Source organism: Apteryx rowi, unplaced genomic scaffold, assembly GCF_003343035.1.
Source record: "Apteryx rowi isolate R43461 unplaced genomic scaffold, aptRow1 scaffold_69, whole genome shotgun sequence".
In the NCBI taxonomy this organism is placed as follows: Eukaryota; Metazoa; Chordata; class Aves; order Apterygiformes; family Apterygidae; genus Apteryx; species Apteryx rowi.
In genome coordinates this window covers 580342-596175 of record NW_020450971.1, presented here as the reverse complement: position 1 = coordinate 596175, position 15834 = coordinate 580342, and the positions used below count along the sequence as shown (strand labels likewise).

At 44.8% G+C, this 15834-nt stretch overlaps 1 protein-coding gene across 4 annotated transcripts in view; it reads left to right on the top strand.

Moving 5' to 3' along the window:
• LOC112975776 (ras-related GTP-binding protein A) overlaps positions 1-15616 on the top strand; it is a 16081-nt gene extending 465 nt beyond the window's left edge. The window contains exons 2-11 of one of the 4 annotated variants that reach the window (XM_026086289.1): positions 592-625; positions 3282-3381; positions 4221-4287; positions 5348-5570; positions 7814-7909; positions 9464-9586; positions 11075-11155; positions 11760-11851; positions 12831-12946; positions 14210-15616. In XM_026086289.1, the coding sequence (XP_025942074.1) occupies positions 599-625; positions 3282-3381; positions 4221-4287; positions 5348-5570; positions 7814-7909; positions 9464-9586; positions 11075-11155; positions 11760-11851; positions 12831-12946; positions 14210-14307 (1023 nt within the window). In that variant the 5' untranslated portion in view covers positions 592-598 and the 3' untranslated portion in view covers positions 14308-15616. Of the gene's footprint in view, positions 1-312; positions 626-736; positions 975-3281; positions 3382-4220; positions 4288-5347; positions 5571-7813; positions 7910-9463; positions 9587-11074; positions 11156-11759; positions 11852-12830; positions 12947-14209 lie in introns of those variants that run through there. The other 3 variants (XM_026086288.1, XM_026086290.1, XM_026086287.1) reach the window with 3 other exon arrangements.
• Positions 15617-15834: the final 218 nt, after the last annotated feature.

Here is a 15834-nt window from a genome sequence, read left to right as displayed (position 1 = left end):
GCCGGGGCGCGGGGCCTGGCTCGGCCCGGGGGCCGCCGCGCCTCCGGCCGGGGCGCGAAGGGAAGGTGCCGGCGGCGGGGACAGTGCGTTTGGGGACATGTGACTCGCTGGTCATGGGTTGCGCTGCGGAGCATCTCCTGGAGCGGCTGGGGAAGGAGGCGCGGCGGGGCGGCGGGGGTGGCGGGGGCGCCCGGCTGGGCCGGCGGCGGCGATCAGCCCTGCCCGAGCGTCTGCGCGGGGACCGGAGTTGCGCGGCAAGACTGTGAGTGTCTAACGCTGCCTCTCGGCACTCGCTGCATCCGTCTTGCTTGGGCTTGTTTCGGCTGAGTAATTAAGGGAATGTTGTTCATCACGGGCGTGCTAGAGGGTTTTCTTGTAATAGGAAGCTTTCCTTAAAGTTTCCCCTTAGCAGTGTTGTCTGGAACAGAAGCTGTCAAGCGTCTTGCGAGGTGGAGGTTGGGATGAGCTGTGTCAGTTCTGGGAGTGCTTCCCCTTTTGCATGACGCTTCTGTGGGTGGAATTTGGATGTTCAAGTGAAGCCTATAACTGAGAAAAGTAGAGCAACATAACGAGATGGTCTTGTCTCCGTAGGTGGGTGATGCCGAGCACAGCCATGAAGAAAAAGGTAAGAACTGAAATAAGAATCCTTTGTAGATAGGTTTGCTTCCCCTTTTGCTAATGTGGTTATGTGTTTACACCTGTATCTTGATATGTTCTTTAGCTGTCAGCTACCTCTTAAGACTCTCACAGAGCTGATAGATATATTCTTTGGTTAAAATGCTGGAACTCAAAAACAAATTTGAGTTTATTGCTAACAAGAGCAGCTGGGCCCAGCAGAACCATCCACGATAACTGCTATGTGAATACCTCTGGTACATGTTGCAAAAACCCTCCGCTTACTGTATACCTTGCGTAGCGCCAGGGAAGAGGACATGCTGTAATCGACTTCGTTGGCCTGTGGCAAGACCCTTCTGGTATGTTACAGAAACTTGCACGGGAAGCTTGTAATTCTCTTGAGGGCTCCTGGGAGGATGAAACTTAACACACAGTGAAAAAGTAGTGCATTTATTAAGGCTTGGGGATGTGCGTATGACAGCAGTAAGCATATTCAGAGCTGTCAAAATGGCTGTGTAAAGACTGTATGACTGTCCCTCTGTGTTATGCTAGGGTTGGATTTCCTTTCTGGCCCCACGCGCTGGTGTCTGACCTCACTGAAAGTCCAACACAGCCTAAAACTTAGGAATTAGGTTTGCTTTTAGGTTGACCTTGTGCTGTGTCTCTTGGAGCTGTATTGGGTTTCTGCATGTGCTTTTCCTGCAGGTGGTATGAAATTAGAGGCGATGCTGATTTTATTTTTGGGCTGCTCTGTGTGTGGCTAAGGGGGAAAAAAAGGCAGTGTGGCTTTTTAGGGGGGTGCTTCAGAAGTGCTGGTAGGTGTTACCTAGTCAGCCTACTTCTTTGGAGAAAAGAGTCCTTGTTAGAAAATCATTGAGGTCTGCTCTCCTCGGCGCTTCTGAGCATAATGGGAGATTCTTTGTCATTTGTATCTTAACTGTGTGGTCAGCTTCTTTTGGAAAGAATTTGCCAGCCTGCGAAATGTTGCGGTAGCTCTCGAGTGGAAGAGTGACTCGTGTGAACAGGATGGTGTGATTCTGCCTCTCCTGTTTTGCTCTGAGACTCTAGCAGTTGTTGCCGTGCAATCCCAGAGTGAGGTCAGGGAGTCGAGCGAGTGCCTTTCCAGCCAGCATTTGGCACTAGTCATGGGCTGGGCAGGCAGACTCGGGCCGGCTGCACTCTTGTTAAAACTATCCTTGATGATAGATTTTCAGAGCTGTTGCCAAAGGCTGAAGTTGACTTTGTAACTGGAACTTGTTTAACAGCTGTTTTTGTGAGCAAGTCTGTGTTGGCTGTCAGAGACTTTTTAAATCACCACATAGAGTCTTTCCATGTGTGATTGATTGTCTCCCCTCTTCCTTGGTTTTCTGCTACCTGTTAACTAAAGCAGTTGTCTTTGGCATGATGATCTGCAAAGAGGCCTCTGGAATTGAATCTGTGTCCCCTACAAAATAAAAAGGCCGGTATATTTGAACTGGGTTGCCGCATCTGCTTTTAATTTCTTTCTGGTCTTCTGACACTCTTGAAACTCAACGTGCGACTTGTATTTCACTTCTGCCAGGGAAGAGAAACCAAGCTGTGTTGTAAGAAGGAAAAGAATAAGATTAGAAGAGAAGTAGTGGCAGGGGGGAGAATACCAGGGCAGAAGGTGCTGAGTGGGCAAGTGATTGTTTTCAGTCTAGACTTACAGGCTTGAGATAAAACTGTTCTTTGTTTTGCTTAAGTCCTTTGCTCTTGCCAGAAGAACACCAAGCCTTCACCTTTGGTGCCAGTGCCTTTGGAAAACGTGCAGGCCGCGAGGGATGGGGGGAAGGGAGAGACTGCCAGCAGCCTCAGGAGCAGGCCCTGCTCTTCGCCCCGTGCTGGCGGTCTAGCTGGGAACGCAGGAGAGCCCTCTCCCAGCGTGTGTTGGGGAAGAAGGGGTTATGCTTGATAGTGGCTGTGGGCTGGCTGAACTTTCTCTTGGGTGTTACGCTGTCAAGCAAAGGAGCAGGAATGTAGTGTCCAGCAGGGAGAGGCTCCTGAGAGAGAAGGGCAGAAAGGGGGAGGCCAGGGAAGGAGGGGGGCATAGTTTCAGGAATGCAAACAAGATGAAGAGGTTTTTAGCCTTCTAATTGTGATCCAGTGACCACGCTTGGCAAGGAGCTAAGAACATCTGTCTTCTAGGTTTCCAGGTGTGGTACTCTTTGCCACTGTCATCTGAGGTATTCAAATCCTGTCTTCCAGTTGCTTCAACAGTAACGTAGAAGGCTGAGAGGGGATCTTATCAATGTGTACAAGTATCTGAAGGGAGGGTGTCGAGAGGATGGAGCCAGACTCTTTTCAGTGGTGCCCAGTGACAGGGCGTGAGGCAACGGGCACAAACTGAAACACAGACGCTTCCATCTGAACATGAGGAAAAACTTTTTCACTGTGAGGGTGACAGAGCACTGGAGCAGGTTGCCCAGAGAGATTGTGGAGTCTCCTTCTCTGGAGATATTCAAAACCCGCCTGGACGCGATCCTGTGCAACGTGCTCTAGGTGACCCTGCTTGAGCAGGGGGGTTGGACTAGATGATCTCCAGAGGTCCCTTCCAATCTCAACCATTCTGTGATATTAACCCAAAGGGAGGCCTGGAGGACTTGGTGCTTTATGGTAGCTAATTCTTTCTTCCTCTTTCTTTCCAGGTGCTGCTGATGGGTAAAAGCGGGTCTGGGAAGACCAGCATGAGGTCCATTATCTTTGCAAACTACATTGCCAGGGACACACGGCGCCTGGGTGCCACAAGTAAGATTTCTCTCACTTAAATTGGAAAGTCTCAGGGCTCAAACTCTGGTTATTAGAGTGGTGAGACTTTTTTGGATCAGGAAGCAGCCTTTGCTGCTGCTACACCTGCTATTGGAGAAGTGATCGGAGCCTTCTCATGGTCTTTTGCATTGGAGAAGCCTTCCCATTGATAGCCTGCTGATCACTAACACAGCTGGGGGGCACAGTGGTCTTACTATAAACACCTGTGGTTTGGCAGGATGATGCACTAGTCCTAATTAGTGCCTTCTGCCTTTTGTGTTTCTCTCCAAAGCCACTGATCTGAAAAAGTAGTAAATGATTCTTCTGAAACAGTGGTTTGAATCCATGAGGATCTAACAGTGGTCCCTGGGAAACACCTGTGAGGACTTAATGTCACAGGTTGATCCATCCTTGGTGATATTTCCTCTTTGTCATACATTAGGCCTTTTCAAAAAGTTTATATCTGATTACTAATTTATTTTTAAGGCTTGCTTAAGGCCTTGCAGAATGTGCTGGTACTAGTATCATTCTTAAAATATCACAAAGATTGGAGAACATGTTGTTAAAGGGGACACACCTACTGTATTTCTCAGGAGAACAATATCCTAGTTAAGCAGTGGGAAGGCTTGAATTACTCTGGCAACTGTATTTATCCATAGTGTGTCCAGCTTCAGATTTACATCCAGTGGTGTTGTTTAGATGGAATTTTATAAATTGTAGGCCGTGTTGTGAAGAGTGATGTTTCTGGCTGCCTGAGGAGGCAGCAGTCTGATCTGAAGCTGCTCTGGGTGTGTCTGGTGAGCGGCACAGTTTAGTAAACTCCTGTTGTCTCTTTGCAGTTGATGTGGAACACTCCCATGTTAGATTTCTAGGAAACCTGGTGTTAAACCTGTGGGACTGTGGAGGGTAGGTACTGTCTATTTTCTTACTTTTGTAACCTTTGGGGGTTAGCTCTGGTGGCCAAGATGGAGATGTAGTACAGGGATCCTTCTGCCTTTACGAGACTAGTATGCTTGTTGTGTATTAAAGGAATAGAACAAGCTTTACGCGTTAAACTGTAAAACTGGTGAGACAACTCTGGAGAAAGTGACTACCACATCTTAGACTCGTGTGGAGGTGGGTGGGAGAGGTTGACCTGATTACTGCTGTCTTTTGAGTTATGCACTGCTCCTTTGATGTGGAAAGATAGGCCCACCCTTTCCGTGCTGGCTGCTTTTTCCTGTTGGCAAAATGTCTGAGCCTGTCGCCTGGACTTTCTCTTGGGGTGGCTGGTGGTGACACACATTTCAGAACTGTCACCAGCTTGATTCAGATGGGGTGTGTGCTGAGAAGTGATGTCAGAGACTGGTGATCCTATGGTTCCTAGCAAGCAGCTTTTCAAGGAACAGACCCTCCCGCTGGCAGAGCCTCAGCAGAGCTGTCAGACTTACTTGCTAATCTGCCTCAGATCTAAAGTCCACGTCCTTTGCCTGAGCCACTTTCGGTAAAAGTTAGTTAAAGTAGATGCAGGTCCTGTAATAGCAAGATACAATGATGATTTTGGACATATTTTATCTACTGCTGCTGTGGCTTTTTTGTATGCAATTTCCCAAAAACCAATATGCGTCAAGAAGCTCTGTAGCTTCATTTGCATAGGACGCTGCCCAAGCTAGCCCGGAGCAGCCTGCTCTGATGTGTAAAAGCTTCCTGTGAGAGATGGAGAGGCAGAGAGTACCCCTCATCTTCAGGAGCATCTGACTTTGCTTAGTTTGAAATGCCTTGGGAGCCTTATGTCATGGAGAATTTAGCCATCTGTGGAGCTCTTTCCTAGTCTTGTGTGATGGGGACTTTAGCTAAGAATGTAAACCTTCTCTTTGCCTTTCTAACGTGAGGTGTTTTACACAGAACACTCTTTCCTGACGATACTAAACAAGGCCTGGTTGCTCTAATGGAAGTCTCTCTGCTTTGCTGCTCTGCCCCTTCTCAGGCAGGACACCTTCATGGAGAACTACTTCACCAGTCAGCGAGACAACATCTTCCGCAATGTAGAAGTCCTCATATACGTCTTCGATGTAGAGAGCCGTGAACTGGAGAAGGACATGCACTACTACCAGTCATGCTTGGAGGCAATTCTTCAGAACTCTCCTGATGCAAAGATCTTCTGTCTCGTGCACAAGATGGACTTGGTGCAGGAGGATCAGCGGGATTTGGTGAGAAGCTGATAGTTGCCATAGAAATTCTTTCAAAGAAGTAGAGCATCTTATGACTGTGCTAAAGCATTGCTATTTCATGCTTCAAGGACAGCCCTGTCAGCACCCTTCCTAGAAGGGTTTCTCAGATATTCAGAAATCCTCAAAGCCTGAGGGTTTTTTTTTCTGCCTTTTGTAAACTGTATGTTGTTGTTCATCTGCATATAATCTAGTGGAGAACAGAACTAATGATTTTTAGTAACTAGTCTTAGCCTTATCTTTGGTAGCATCAGTTCTAACATTTTCGCCAGACCTTGGCTGCAGAGGGTAGGGAAAGAAGGTAGAACTGCAAGAAATCCAGCAAACAAACTGGCATCTTGCCATTTGGGTGTCTTCAAGGACTCTGACAGTGAGAATTGATTTCTTTTTAGCTGGTGCTTTCAGTCTAGCATGGGTCCTGTTATAAAGTGTAACCAAAAAAAACAGTGAAACTTTCCCAGTTTACTAGAAAGGGGCTTGCATCAGTTGATTCCTCTGGTTTCTGTCACAGGGCATTCTATTTGGCCTACTCGCCCAGAGATCACCTCTTAATTTAACACTTCCCAGCCCCAGGAGCTCAGTGCAAATCCTGCAAAGTGGCTGGGGAATCAATCTTTTGGCAGCATTTGGTGTTTTAGGCTCTTTTCAGAGCCTTTGAAAGGTTTGGAGGGAGACTGGTGGATGCTGAATTTCTACCAAACTCATTTTTCAGCTTTGAAAAGCAACCAGCTCCTGATACCAAAGGAGAAATTAATTTTGTGAGTTAGACACTGTAGGTTAGATACCTTTGCTTGACAAGGACATCCCTGGCTGATGGGCCCCTTCCTGATTTGGAGCAAATCTGGAGGCCCCTTTAGGCTGAAGTCTTTTGACTGAAGTAAGAATTCAAATAGTCAACTTTTCTTCCGGTTCCTGGTGAGTATGGGTCTGGGCAGCTGCAAAGGAGACCTTGCAAAGAAAGGGGATCCCACATCTGAGATCACAACCTGGCCTCCTTGCATAGACTTATTCCATGTGGCAGTTTGGCTGCAGATCACTCGTGCGCTCTGAGTATGGTGATCCTCACTTTCTCTTTTGGTTCTGCCCTCCAGCTCAGTGGAAAATAGATCAGAGCTTCCTTGTAGGGCTGATTGGAGGACCTTTTCCTTTTTTTCCATCTCTTTTTCCCTCCAACCTGTAAAAAGGGGTTGAAATCTCCTTGAAGCTCCAAATTAAGTAAAACCTTGCACTTTCTAGCTTTGGTATTTTGGGGATTAGTAAGCAGATGTTGGTTTTCTGCAGTTCACTTGTGTAGATTCTAGTGAGGTCCTGAAATGAGAGGTAGACAGAAGAGCTGCCTTGCTCTGCACATACTTTCAGCACATATCACTGCAGACCCGTCAAGATCTGCTTTATGGTGTCTGCTACTCAGAACAGCCAGCAAATACTCTTGAATTGGGCCAAACAACTATCCCTGTATAGCCTACTGAAGACTTTGGCGTTTTAGGCCCCAGATGGTAAGTGTTGGCCTAGGCAGCATTTCAGACATAACAGGATTTATGTTCTGTCATGCTCCTAAAAACACTAAGCTGTGATGAAAGCAGTGATCGCATCTTCCCCAGCAGAGGGCACGTTGCTGGCTGGCTGGCTGCTCTTTTACCAGTTCTGTAGGGGCACGTGCTGTCTTCGCTTTTTTTTATTTAAGACTGTGACTTCCAAGGGCAGAGTTTGATGTGAGAAGGCTGTATCAAAGTACGTGTCTTACAGCACCTTTATTATTGCAGTTCATATTGATGAACTTCTCTAGTGCTTTCCTCCCATCTTGTTCTCGCTGACAGTTTTTTTTGCCTGCGACCAGGGACTCCAGAGTTCCTGCGTTGTGATTATATATTACATTTAAATACTTGCCATGGTTCAGGTCCTCTGTGAAACTCCTCCTTCCTGTCCCCATTCCCACTCCGTAACACCCGTTGTTATTTCAGATCTGAGTTCCTGTCAGCTCTATTGCAAGACAAGCCATGGTTTGCTTGCCCCTACTACTTCTTTGCGGGGTGGGTTTCTGACAGTCTGTCCTAGCCAGCAGTCGCTGCTGCTGTCTGTTCTCCAGTGCTGTATGTGCCTGTGTGGTTTTATTTTATTTATTTATTTTTTTGAAATGCATGGTTTCTGCTATAAACACAATACAATAATGCACCAAAGGCATAAATATTTATATTCAGCTGTTAATTTTTTTTTTCCTCTACCAGATTTTTAAGGAGCGGGAAGAAGACTTAAGGCGCCTTTCTCGCCCCTTGGAATGTGCTTGTTTTAGAACTTCCATCTGGGATGAAACACTTTACAAGGTCTGTACAGTGTCCTTCCTATACCTGGCGTGTGGTTAGTTGCTGCAGGCTTATTAGTGACTGATCCTTTCTAGCTCTGCAGTGAAACTACTTTTGGAGGCTCCCTGTTCTTAAGGGCATCCAGAAATCTTGTTTTCTTTAAAAGAAAGAAAATCTGTCAACATGTTAGTGTCATGGTTAATGGTGTCACTGGTTAGCGCTGTCTAGACACCCTGCCTAGCCACTTTGGAAAGAGCTTCTGCATCTTTTAGTCATGTCTAGCCAGCATAGATTTGCTTCCTGTTTTTTTTTTTTCTACAACTTTGTTAAAGCACTTAAGCATTTAATGTCCTGGGGATTTGCTTGCTGTCAGGAATTTTTCTTACTCTCTGTCATTCCGGACTGCTAAGTCAGATCTTTCTGGTGCCGGAGTGATGAGTGCTGCCTGGGCTACACTGAGAAAAAGGGATCATCAAATTGCCAGCTAATGCTAATAAGCAGCGGTAGTAGCGTAATGGTTAGGTTGCTTGCTGTCTGAAGGTGATGACCATCTGGCTCTTTCTGCTGATATCAGTGAGACTTCAGATAATGGTGTTCACCATCTTGGAAAATCCAGCCAGAAGTGTAGCAAATTCCCCTGCCTTCACTATATGAAGAGTTTGAAGGAAGCTGGTACACAGAATGTGTGCCAGGTGTTGCTCTTTCCAGAGCACCTACCTACTCCCTCTAGGTGACTAGCGACCTTTAAAAGCAGTGGCACACCTTGTCTTCTTACAGGAATCCCTCAAGTTGCTCAGTTATGCTGGTTACTTTATTTGGGCTTCTTATATTGAGGCAGACTTGTGCTATTCTAGATACCACCCTGCCAGAGCTCTTCAGAGCTCGTACCATTGAGATGGGTCTAATTTTGCAGGCAGGATGGTAGGGTTTTTTGGTAAATATCAAATACTTGGTAAATATGAAACATATGCCCACCGTGACACCTGGGGTGAAGCATGGTGCAGACCTGGATCAGTAGGTAGGCAGTGAGATGAAGCCACTGCAGATGGAGAACCCAAGTCTGAATGAGGACAGATGCCTGTTATAGCATGTCCAGTTCCTCCTGGGTTGGTAGTTCCTGACTCAGTGTAGTAGTTTAGAGCTTTCTGTTTGGATCTGTTATGAGCTGTCAGGTATCTGTCTGCTCAATGACCTTGCTCAAGATTAAGAAACTTTGAAAACTTGAGTGGGTTTACCTGAAAGCAGTAGATAGAAACATTGCCAGCTCAAAATGAGAATGGATTTAAGTCTGTTTTATAATAGTCTAGTTCCTGTGTGACTGCTGTGGAGAAAATTTGACCTAGTTAAGAGTTTGTCCCAGGAAAACAGGTCTGGGATACCACTGAATATCCCTACCATAGTAGAGAGATCTGGATGCTGATGTGGGAGAAGCTTCTCAGTCTTGCCTAGGCTTAAAAAAGAAAAAAAAAAAAACCCAGCAGCTGCAAGTAGGCAGTTCTTGAGCACTTAGCGTAGCAAGAGGATGAGGCAAAAGCGCTAATACAGCCTTTATGTTGTGTCTTTCTTAATTGACAGGCTTGGTCCAGTATAGTCTATCAGCTGATCCCCAATGTCCAGCAGCTGGAAATGAACCTGAGGAACTTTGCTCAGATCATCGAGGCAGATGAAGTGCTTCTGTTTGAGAGAGCCACTTTCCTGGTGAATACAGCTGTTCTGCCCTTCGTGTTCTTCTGCCCAGCCTAGGATGGCGTTCCCTGGATGGAAAGTGCTGTTATGGCAGTAGCCCAAAGAGAGGTGCCAGCACCACATGGCAGAACATTTTGATCCAGGCCTTGTGATACTGAAAGTAGTCGATGTGACTCCATAGCTCATGCAACTTTCCCAAAATTTCCACTTGTAGCATTTGAGCTGAGGGCTGCAGGAGGGTTTCATATCTCCATTCTCATGTTGGCCATTGGACTTTTTTGAGAATTCCTTTCTGTACGTGGCAAGAACCTTTTTTAGCTTGAAAAATCTTTTCAGTTCCTCATGGACTGGCATTTTAACTGGTCTTGATTCCCTTTTTTTGTCAAGGGTCTGATGCTCTACAAACCTGGAGTATGGACAGGGGATTGCAAGCTATTGGACTGCTATGGCTTCCAAAGTTACTAGCTGTGTGGTAACTATGCCTCCAATCCGTTGCGTCTGCAGAGGAAAATGTGTTAAAACCACTGTTGTGGCTTGTCTGTCCATACTCTCAGTTTCTAGATTGGTCTCTTCAGACTCTATACCAAAACTCTTCCTGAAATGAAGAAAAGGTTTTGAATTTTTTTTGAACTTTCTCCTTAGCAAACAAATACCTGACTCTGAAATGGCGAGTGTGTAAGGAGGGAGCCATTACTTCTCTCACTTAAGATATCAGAAGTAGGCACCTGTCATTTCTGGCAGGCTCTACTTTTTTGACCTTTTGTACCTGATGTATACCACCAAGGTGGAACTATTAAACAATAATTATAATTGTATTTATCACTGGGAAGGAATAATCTTTGCTACAAGAAATCCGTACTTATTTTCAGCGTAGTGTTGACTTTAAAAAGACTTTTCTCCTTCTCATTATCTTTTTTTATGTATTTAAACTTCCCCAAGGACTCCTTTCTCCTGAAGTGAAATAGCTTTTTCCTGTTACTGTGATTTGAATATAGCTGCAGAATAAGACATCTGAGGAGTTAAGGAACGAACTTGCATACAGTGAAGGCTTTGGTATGAATGTAATCCTTGAATCTGGCTCATATTGTACTTCTATGAATAATTGGGCAGGCTTAAAACTAGGAAATAGATAACTTTTTAAGGTGCACGAGAGATTGTTAGTTACTGCAAGCCTGTTAAATATGATTCCATAGGTAGAAAACGAAGATTTTGATGTTCTTGCGCAAGGGTGTGTGACACTTTTGGTAATGGATGGTTTCATGATTACGAATACTTTTTGGGGGTTTTCTGTGGGACCAAAGATGATGCAATTACTTGTTTGTGTGCAGTTCCTCTTGTACAGTAAACACAGTTCTTGGCCCATTGGCAAATTTGGCTGAAGAGTGAAGGTCTGTAGGGTACCAGCCTCATGAAAACGGTCAGGGAGAGGGGAGAGATGGGTATGGATCTTTTTTTGCAAGCGTTCCTAATAATACTTTTTGATCCTTTGAATTTTTGCAGTGGGGTACCAAGGCCTGCATGTTGCTGCCAGATGACAAGGAGGGGAACGGATCTGTTTGCAGACGGCTTAGCACAGTCTTGGTCTGACTCAGTTAACTGATGGAAAGAGAGCTCCCTGGGAAACCAGGCTTCGTCGGCTCTGCTGTTCTTAGTCAGAAAGACGAACAGCTTGCTCTGGTTTTCCGAGAGCCCTGCTTGTGCATCCTTCGTGTTGCATAATGACAAATTTCTCAGGTTTCTGTCCTTGGGAATCTGCAGCATGATAGACTTGGCAAGAAAAATCTATTCTAGCAGTTGTCAAGTATCTGTTTTCCCCCCCACCTGAAGTGATGCTCTTAAATTATCCCCCTCCATTGTGCTTTTCTTGTTCTTTGAATTGAGGCTTAAATTGCTGGTAAGTTGGGGTATTCAGTCCTCAAATGAAGCAGAGTGCCTCTTCTGTATCTCATGTGCTTACATGTGTTCATGCTTGTGAAAGGCTTTGCAGTGATTGTGTTACTGAATCTTGTTTTACCGTGAAATGACCATAAGTATTGTTGTAAATAGTTTCCCGGGTTCAGTCAGCGAAAGGCAAAGGGAATTCCTGTGCTGGTCACCACCCATTTCCCATAATTGCTATCAAGCCTGAGAAACCGGTGCTGAAATAAGTTACTAACACTGCAGTCTCTCTCGTTCTCTCTTCCAGGTCATTTCTCACTATCAGTGCAAGGAACAGCGGGATATCCACAGATTTGAGAAAATCAGCAACATTATTAAACAATTCAAATTGAGTTGCAGGTGAGCTGGTTTAGTCGTTAGTTGGGAAAGATACCTGAGCAGATACCAAATGTATTTTGCTTTCATTTGACAAACTTTCTTGCTTCAGAATGAATAAAAGTTCTGTGGCTCCTCAGCAAGCTAGGGAGGTGCCTTAGTTAAATTGCTGTCTAGAAAGCACCATGTTTAAACACGAGTGTCGTGTATCTTTCATAGTTTCCTTCTTTGCTGCTCGTTGAAAGAGGTTTGTTTTGAAACAACTGTTTCCCTCTAGGCCTTATTCTCCTGGGCAAGGTAGGGAAGTTCTGGGACTGAACTGATAACTTGGTGATGGTTAAGTGCTCTCTAAATTCAGATTAAGAGCTTTGCTTCTGACCCTGTTGGTCTGGGAGGAAGGGGCTTGCAAATACTCTTTACCACTATTTTCAAAGGAAAATAGAAAGTTTACTTCAGAGTAACTTGTCCTTTGAACAGCCTTCAGGTTCAACAGCCTGTCAATAGTACCTGGAAGTGTTTAGACCCCAAGTGGGATGGAGGAGAAGTGGCTGCACGGTTGATAAGGCTGTCTCCAGATTTTTCAGCTTCATGCTTTCTTCTGCTGGTTATCTGCAGAGTGTAAARCTGCCCTTCCAAATGACTGTGGGGGCTGTTACATCTCCTGCTGGACAAGTGACAATGACTGCTTGGGCACAGCAGGCTCAAACAGGCAATGAGGTGTATGACTTGAGTAACAACCTTGGTCGTTCAAAACTCAGATCGCTTTATATTGTTCTCATCAGATCAATTAAGCCTAAAGCTAAGGAGTTTGTTTTTTTTAAAAAAAAAAAAAAAAGTCTCATGTGGTGGTTGTCCCCACCTGGCAAGCAACACCTCTTCGTTAACAACACCTCAAATGAATAATGAAATGTTGGGCTGCAGAGGGGAAGCAAGGTTATGGAAAAAGTTCACTCACACTTTTTTCTTTTCTTTTCTTTTCTCCTCCCCCCTCCCCCCCCTTTAGTAAGCTGGCTGCTTCTTTCCAGAGCATGGAGGTCAGGAACTCTAACTTTGCTGCTTTCATTGACATCTTTACATCGAATACATATGTGATGGTGGTTATGTCAGACCCTTCAATACGTAAGTTGAAGCAAATATAAGCCTCTGGCCTGCTTTTGTTCACAGGAATGAAAAGCTGGATAAGTCTAGTTTAAAATGTGTTCCTGTTAAAAATGATGAACACCAGATGCAAGCAATAAAGAAATAATGCAATTCAAAGATACAAATGGATTTACTGTCCTGCCAGTTTGCCCTGTCTGAGCTAAGGGTGAAGGAAGAGACTTACCTAGCAAAAGGAAGATGAGCTGTGTACCTTTAACAACTGAGCTGTCTGCTGCTGCTGCCCAGTGGAGGGTTGTAGCAGTGGTGGGGAACCACTGAAACAGTGACCTGATTTCATAGGTCTGGTCTGGTAACCTATTTTGGACTGTTCTGATCTGGCAGCCACAGCAGTTTCTGGAGGGGAAGCAGAGATGGATTGTATTTGAGTTTTTGCTGCCTGAATTGTCTTTGTGGGCAAAGATTCCAATTCTAGCAGCATCTATTTCTCTTAAAGAATAAATTGCAACCAGTAGTGCCAACTCCCACATGAACAGTTGGAATATTTAATTCTCTACACAACTGTAATTGAAGCTGCTTTTGTTAGGACTTGAGAATCTTAAGTGAGAATCACTGTCCAGGACAGCCTTGTGGCATGCAGGGTTAATGCCTCCTGTCCTCCTCCTCTTAGGCTGTTTACTAAATTAAGGGAAAACTTGTGTAAACTGCCCACCTGGACTGAATTATTGGCTGTGATAGTGTTGTGCTCAAGGAGCAGCAGAAAAGATGCTGAAGCAACTTCTGTAACAATCCCCATGAACGAACTGTGCTGCTGCGGTTCACTCTGACTCTCCTTCAGTGTTGCTCCGGGATCAGCAAACAAAGCCCAGACCTTTTAGGGTTAAATATTGCACAGCTAGGGAACAGCGGGGTTAATATAAAAGAGCTTGCTGATAAGGACATTGGTACTCTTAGGAGTATTGTGCCTCTTGGGGAAGAGAGCCTGCTTCCCACTATATTATTTTTCCAAATTTAAGCTGTAAGTTTCACTTTTACTTTCATTGATTAGCACTAAAACAGTTCTATCTCTGCTGAACAGAAGGCTCATTTCATCCTGTAGTTATCATGCAGACGTTAGAGTGGCAACATGAACCCAAGCCACCCAGGGCTTTTTGCTTCAGTGCTGCTGATAGGAACCAAAATAATCTATGTTCTTAGGTGGCACTTAATGTCTGAGGACTTTGTTACTCACCTCCCTCTTAACTTTTCTTTTTCTCCCTCTTCCCTTACCCTTTTCCATCCTAGCTTCTGCAGCTACACTGATCAACATCCGCAATGCCAGAAAACACTTTGAGAAGCTGGAGAGAGTGGATGGACCAAAGCACAGTCTGCTCATGCGCTGAACATTGGCCAAGACGCATGGTCTTTGGGGGGAGAAAAAATGAATTGGAACTACTTTTTCTTTTTTTAGGAGAATCTAACAATGTGGATGTCTTTGTGGGCTTTGAAATGAGTGTGCTGCTTACCACCGCAATCTTCTTTATTTTTTCTCCTTTTAACGTTGGACACTAGTTGCTCAGATGATGTCTGGATACACTGCGGACCTTCAGAAGAGACTTCCTGGCATATGTGGGGTTGGGAAGAAGCAAGGACAGGTGATGTGCACATGGTCTCATACTTCTGGTTGTCATAGTGGCACATGGCAGAGCCTTTTCGGATGTTCTGCTCCCAGGTGATCATACAAATCACAGGGGTGGAATATTTACTATTTTATTGGTAGGTTGCTAGAATACATTTATAAATTTCTCCTTGTCTTCAGTCATGAAAATAAATTTTTGCTACCAGGGATTTTGGATCCTAGAGCTTTGGAAAGTGGGCTTTCTTTCTCCTAAAATCTAGGGCAGCTTTGGCAAGCAGATGTATAATGGCTGCATTTCTTCTTCCATGCTACTTGTCGGGGGGTTGACTGAAGGTCATGCCAGATTTTCATTTGAGAGCTCTTCATGTTGAGGCAAAATTCACTTAACGGGTAAAGCAGTCAGGATAACACTGGTCTCTCTACACTTTTCAGTGTAGAAAAGATCAGAGTAAATGGAAGGAGCCAAAGGCCCTTATTTCCTAAGCAGTGAGATAGTCCTGGCATACCAAGTCCTCATCCTGGTGAGCCAGGAGATGCTGACATGGACAAGTAGGAATACTAGAATGTGACTGTTATGGGTTGTGTGTGCATGAGCTATATTAGCTATGTTTACGAAGAGCCAGTTGGACAGTGTTTGACAGCAATATGACTTGACATTACCGTCTATTTTTAGTGATTTTTTTTTTGTGTGTGTGCATTTCTATTAAACATAGGAACAACAAAAGCCCTACGAGTTAGGGGAATCTCTCTGACTTGGTGGATGGGAGTTGGTGCTTGTCAAAGCATCTTTTTTTTTTTCTTGCTGCATCAAATTATACATATGAAAAAAAGTGTGGTAAATCTGAATCTGAGCCTGGCTCTCCACTTTGTATTCTCTGAATCATGCCTTTCCCCTGTATCTGTGCCTACACACATACTGGGGGGGGGGAAAATCTGAAAGGGTGAATCTGTTATGTGAAAACTGAAAGCTAAAGTGCATATCTGGGCTGGAGAGCTGAGGATGGGTTAGCCACAAAATCTTTCATTGATTCTAAATCTTTACAATATTAAACACCCATGTCTTGCACCACCTACTCAGCAGATGTATTTGTAATCTGTAAGGCTAGGTATATTTTCAATGAGAATCATCAAGTCGGCATCCCTGTGGGAGTGGAACTCTGTTACCAAGATTCTTATTAAAAATTCAAATGTCTGAGTTTCTGGAGAACTTGTGAATGGACTAGAGATGCCAGAGTGCTTCAGTGCTTGAAGGTGTGGCATATGGTGTCTCTTCTGGCACGGGAAGAGCAAA